Source organism: Hippocampus comes, unplaced genomic scaffold (assembly GCF_001891065.2).
Source record: "Hippocampus comes isolate QL1 unplaced genomic scaffold, H_comes_QL1_v1.1 scaffold315, whole genome shotgun sequence".
Classification (NCBI taxonomy): Eukaryota; Metazoa; Chordata; class Actinopteri; order Syngnathiformes; family Syngnathidae; genus Hippocampus; species Hippocampus comes.
The window spans coordinates 2,370,396-2,376,449 of record NW_017805539.1 but is presented as its reverse complement, the minus strand read 5'-3'; the positions used below and the strand labels follow the sequence as shown (position 1 = coordinate 2,376,449).

The window sequence follows — 6,054 nt, the reverse complement described above, 5'->3', positions numbered from 1 at the left end:
TTGTTTTTTGTTTTTTACCCACAGGTACAGATGACGACTGACAGAACCCTTTCTACGATGGAACTTTCCTGTACGACTGAGAGCCTCCACAAGCATTGATTCGTATTTATTATTTTATTGTATTTATTTTCATTTATTTCCCCGGTATCTACCAAAGAGGTTGATGAACACTTTTTTTTTTTTCTTTCCTCACATTAAAAACACATTTCCGGCGTCGCAGCTGCCGGAACGCTGGGGCCGAACGAGCGTGCCTGGCGGTGGCGGGGGTGGGGGGGACAAAAGCAAAAATAAAACACAAGCTGCTGTTCTGTTCATCATGTGTGTGTGAGATTGCAGAAGCAGAAACAGCAAGCGGCCACTCGAATGACCTTCACACTGATGCTCTGCTGCTAATTACTGAAGAATGTTCACACCTCCAGAAAGACCTGTGAACGTCAGGCAACATGCTTCCTCGAAGGTGATAACTCATAAAAAATACATACAGTGAGCGCCTCCCGAGTCAAGGTTCACTTTTTACAAATTCACCTCTTTGTGTTCTTTTCTGTGGAACCAAATCCTTGTCGAAAAACTCGCTTTTTCATGTTTTTTTTTGGTGCTGTCGCATTCTGGGTTACCATAAGATGGCACCAAATGCAAAGGCTAAACAGGAAAATAGTAACTGGTGTCAAGGAAGGATGTTGAAGTGATACGTCTCCACTGAGAAACAAGCTTTGTATGTATGGGAGGAGCCAAGTTTAGCCTGGGTTGTTCGTGAAAGTCACGGAGTACGAATGACCGTCACAAAACGACGAGCCGCTCGTTTCTGTTGTGTTGCGTTGCCTTGCGTTGTACGCCAAGTGTGTACTGACATGCTCCAGATGAACGTGAGCCTGACTGGCGATGTCGTACACCACGTCCCGTATGCTTTGCTCCTGGCTGCGGCGAATGAAGTCCTCCTGGGACGCTCCGTGCTACAAATAACGAAAGACCAAAAAACAAAAAGTGTGTACTGACATGCTCCAGATGAACGTGAGCCTGACTGGCGATGTCGTACACCACGTCCCGTATGCTTTGCTCCTGGCTGCGGCGAATGAATTCCTCCTGGGACGCTCCGTGCTAAAAATAACGAAAGACCAAAAAACAAACATTTTTTTTTTATACTGTGAGGAGATTTCAGAGTCTATACTTGGTTGACTTTTTAATTACAGGGTCAGTATCAGTACTCCTACTTTGACCAGGGTCCTTTTAGACTTAGGAATTTGTTCTTCTACTGAAGTACAGAGCAAGAGTACTTTTTTTTTGCCACCTCTGATGTACATTCGTGCAAATCCAGTCATGGAGTAGCACACCGGCAAGGTATCTCACCAGCATGCAGATGTCCATGGGCAAGTAGACTTTGCGCCGGCTGCTGTGATGAGGGGTCGCCCTCAGACACGTCACGATCCCGTGCGCCTTGCCGACGTGACTTGCCGCGTGATCTGCGTGGACGTCCTTCACACCTGCCGCAAGAACCAAATGCACAAATGATTAAAAAAAAAAACAAATAAATACATAAATACATAAAACAGCAACTATTTTTTGTTGTTCTTGTGAGACCTTCTAACCTAAAGACTCAAGTAGCAGAAACAAGAGTGAGGACTGAGTGTTCTCTGCATATGACTCCAGCTCCTGTAGGTTTCGGTAGCCTCTGTCATCCAGATCCTTTTCCTGAAATAGAGCGCCATAATTCATTTCAATCTATCCAATTTTCCATGCGGCGCTCTACTGTTGTATTGTAGATCACTGTCTCCCCCCCTCCCTTTTTTTTTTTAATGGTCTAAGGAGCCTTACTCTTTCTGTTATGATCCTTGTCAGCCATCTCTTGGTCAGGTTATGTTTCTTCACCGCCTGCAAAACAGAATCCACACTGGCTCAACCAGCTTCTCAAAAGCCCTAAAATATGAACATGCATCGTGTAAAAAAATGGGACAGGTCATTTCTTGATGGGGTGTTTAAAAAAAAACATTCTGAGTATTGAAACTACTACTGTGTGACTGTTCTCCATATGAGTAGGACAACTTAGGCAGACTAGTCGGTCATACTAGAAGGTCAAGTACATGTTTCTAGTGAGGCAAGACGTATTTTGGTGCAACTGGTAAGGTCCAGTAGCTCTACTAGTGTGGAACATATGCCTAGTAGTTGGCCAAGTAGTGTTACTAGAGCAGCGTAGTAGGTGTTAACTGGCAGGAGTAGAAGAAAATTACATTGCTGGTAAAACACAGTTGTTCAATTTGTGTGCTAAATAGTTTTAGGAGCGAGACCAAAGAGGATACTAGTACATGGATATCCAATAAATGCTCAAAGTGCTTTCAATAGTGACCGGGAGTGGATATTGAAAGCACGCGGGTTTAAAAAGTCAAATAATTGTGCCAGTTACCCTCCAGAGCTCGACGCTGACTGGCTGGTTGGGTGGTTTGTCTCTGTAGATTTCTTCGATGGCCGTCTTCCAGAATTGCATTCGCATCAGACCAAGAGATTTCTGGGACACGGAGTCCTTCACCTTGTAAGGAAAACAAATGCACGCATGAAATATACGTAGCTTGTAATTGAATTCCCACGTGGATACGGACAAGCCTCATTTTCACATTTTTCTCCATAGCAGTTTCTATCGTTCAAAGTATTTCTTTGCTGATGCGCGGTGTTTACACAAACAACATGGCTGCGAACTGAGACAAGCGAGTTCCCAATTGTCAATGGTGCCAAAACAAGCCCAAAACTGCCCCCCTAACATCCTTTCTTGCTGATGGGACTACCTGCCTGTGCTAGCTCCACATTGAAGGCACGCAAAGCCAAGGCGGATCGTCGCGCCGCCTCTGGTAGAAGGAGGGAGCACACGAAGCCCTCGTAGTCCCTGGACCTGAGGGGGGAGGAGGCCGTGTTAAATATATAAATATAGATAGAAGAGGGCCTACTGCATTAATATTGATACAAAACAATAGATATTTTGAGAATGTATGGAAGAATTTAGGCCCAGGGTGCTTCTGAGTGGCAACAAGTACTTGACAACGGCCGACTTGAAACGTCAATTAGCAACACTTCGACTCTTGGAAGCAAAAACCGGAAGTAGAGACCTGTCAAAATAATAACAATGAAAGCGCAAAATGTTTCACTGGAGGAAGCGAAGAGGTCATTGATGTTTCACCGTTGCATCTCGGTCAGTTGGAGCATTGTAAAGATGATTAAACATTGGCAAAAACGCAAAATAATAGTTTTGTTGATTGTAAACAGAAATCAAAAGTAAATACAGTAGGACTCAGTATATGATATTTAAATGGAACATTGCTCCGTTATTTAAATGCTGCTAATTGGTGATCAGCACAAAAATACTGATCTTGTCAGGCCCACGATTTAATAAAATGAAAATAGTTAAGAATCAAGAGTCAAGATAATTCGGTGTGAATGTTTTTTTTCTAATTGTACTTTCTTTAGAACAAATTGCTCTTAAGTGCAGCAGTTGATGATCAAGTTTTTTCCTGCTGCAGCTCAGAACAAGGTATGTTCTATTGGCTCGCTGACTTTTATTTTTTAAACCAAATATTTATAGATCCATCCATTTTTAAAATCCTCGTATCATATATTTACGTTCCCCGTTGATTGGTTTTAGCATGGTTAATAAATTAAAGGGCGAAAAGGGGCATTTATATCCTCCGATTTTTCTGTATGTGTTTGTATCCAACTCTTTCACCCAAACTTGTCTTGTCAGCCAAGCCGAGAGTGGACCCACCTGACCAGCTCCAAGCAGAACCTCTCATTGTGTTGAACGTCCGCAGTGGCGCTAGCTGCGGCTCTCACGCTCCGAATTTCCGCAACCCGTCGAGCACACGCACTGGCCGGGGACGTCTTGCTCTGGAGGGTGAAGACCAGCGAGGGTTGAACGCACGACACTTTGTGCTTTATACAACTGATGGTCGCTGCCATGTTTTTACCCTTTTAACTTCCGGCTTTTCTTCTTCAGTAAAAGTTTTTTGTCAGTAGGTGCACACGACCAGTAAGCTCAATACCGCTATTCGCCATCAAAGGCGAGACTGTGTAATGTCATGTTGTATTGGGCGTAAATGTACAGTATACGCATACTGTACTTTGTGACGATGTCGTGTACTTTGCATTAGATTAGATTATATTACATTTTAGTGCATTGTATTACAGTACAGTATATTGAAATAAAATGCAATTTAATGCTATAAAATATAAAACATGTTATTTACTGTATTCATGGAAAAAAATATTACGTGCCTTTGTTACTTCTTCTAATAGTAGAATTCGCGTGAGAAAAAAGAGCAATAATGATAATTCTATTATAATAATAGTAACTCAGTTCACGGAAACAATACAACTTTATTCTGTAAGACATGACCGGAAACCACGGGAAGATTACTTTCATTTTACTTTTAGATTCGGAAAAAAATAAGTGGCGATGCAGCGTGACAAGAGGAGGAAAATCTGACATTTAGTCAACAAGAGGAGCTCCTCAATCTTAATGGCATCCAGACGGATATCCGTAAGGCTATTGGGGATACTTTTGTTTCTTTGTGGCTCGCTGTGGACAAGTCGAAGTCCCGGTGACGGGTAAGTTAGTTACCTGTCCGGTCGAATTAATTTTTTTTCGCGTTCAAAAGAACAACTTTTAGTTATCCTGTCCTATAGACTACTTTTTTTTATTTATAATTACCACCCTATTTATCCCCGTAATTGTTGTTGTTCATCTTTCTCGACGGTCGCCGACTTCCGAATTTTTCAACCAGTTTCACGTGGTCGACTCCTCTAACGTGCAACATTTTGTGGTCTTTTAGTTAGCTGCAGTATACTTGAACTGTGTTTACAACATATTTGACGTAAACCCTGGTCTGCAGACTCGGGTCGATGAGTAGAGCTCAGGTTTTAAAGCAAACAACGGTTGCACCCAAAAGGAATGAGCTGTCAACAGACGTGATGTCAAACGCAAGTTAAAATGATTTAAAGAAATAAAATGTAGCTTTCTAAACTTATTAAAAGACTGTACGGTAAAGCTGGTTTTTAAAGAGTCGGGGGGGAAGTTCACTGCTTTTTAAATGTATTTTTATTTGTAAATGCCTTTTAATGGACGTACTTTGTTTCAGTAAATTTAGTCAGTTTGATTAATGCATATTTAATTGACCACATTTAGCTCTAGGCCTGGGCGATAATTATATTATAATTTCCCTGCCGACAACCCGCACAATGCCGTAGTAGGGTTTGCGTTCCTTTTTTTTTTCTCTGTTTGACATTTTCTATTGCTATCGATCACGTGCCTATCGCGATACATATTGATATTGAATTATCGCCCAGTCCTATTGTACCGTGATATACTTTTCAGTCTCTCTCTCTCTCTCTCTCTCTCTCTCTCTCTCTCTCTCTCTCTCTCTCTCTCTCTCTCATGATCAGTAATTGTTGGTCTACCATGTTGGGAGGATAAGCTTGGCGAGACATGGAACCGACTCTCGTTTTTTTTTTTGTTTTTTTCTTCTTAATAACGTTAGTACGTTACTGCTACAATTGAATACTGTACTGTATATAAATTTTCTCTGATGTCAGGGACCACGCAGTCGGAATCTGACACTTTTGTTGAGTTCTGGTGCTGATTGAGTATTAGAATCGAGAATGCCGCTGATCTCAGCTGCCAACATGGCGGACAAACAAATATTGATCATGTACTGTATCCCGAATTCCTCCAACGTATTTTAAATTAGCCCACAGTTCTACACCACAAAAAGGTATAGAACCTTTCCACCTATACATAAGGCAATTCAAAATAATTGAAAACTAACCTGTAAAAGATATTTGAGGGAAAAAAAATCTAAACGCATGGAATATCTACTGTATGTGGCTTTGATGGACTCAAAACATTCCTTTGCTCTTTTCTGCCCTAAAACTGTACATTTCCATCCTTCTTAAGCGTGTTGGCGATGGGTGACATCCAGGCGCCCTACATGGACATCCTGCAGCCCTACACGGATGGCCACGGCTCTCGCCACTCTCACCGCCACGTCAGGGACTGTCAACCCAGCATGCACGGCAATA

General features: G+C 42.0%; 1 protein-coding gene across 1 annotated transcript in view; it reads right to left on the bottom strand.

Moving 5' to 3' along the window:
• The window catches only part of ndufaf6 (NADH:ubiquinone oxidoreductase complex assembly factor 6), a 7,019-nt gene extending 2,871 nt beyond the window's left edge, over positions 1-4,148 (bottom strand). The window contains exons 1-8 of the mRNA XM_019878766.1: positions 3,743-4,148; positions 2,776-2,875; positions 2,396-2,518; positions 1,810-1,866; positions 1,584-1,686; positions 1,345-1,478; positions 849-950; positions 205-251 (exon numbers count right to left, since the gene is read on the bottom strand). Coding sequence (XP_019734325.1) covers positions 205-251; positions 849-950; positions 1,345-1,478; positions 1,584-1,686; positions 1,810-1,866; positions 2,396-2,518; positions 2,776-2,875; positions 3,743-3,936 — 860 coding nt within the window. The 5' untranslated portion in view covers positions 3,937-4,148. The remainder of the gene's footprint in view (positions 1-204; positions 252-848; positions 951-1,344; positions 1,479-1,583; positions 1,687-1,809; positions 1,867-2,395; positions 2,519-2,775; positions 2,876-3,742) is intronic.
• Positions 4,149-6,054: the final 1,906 nt, after the last annotated feature.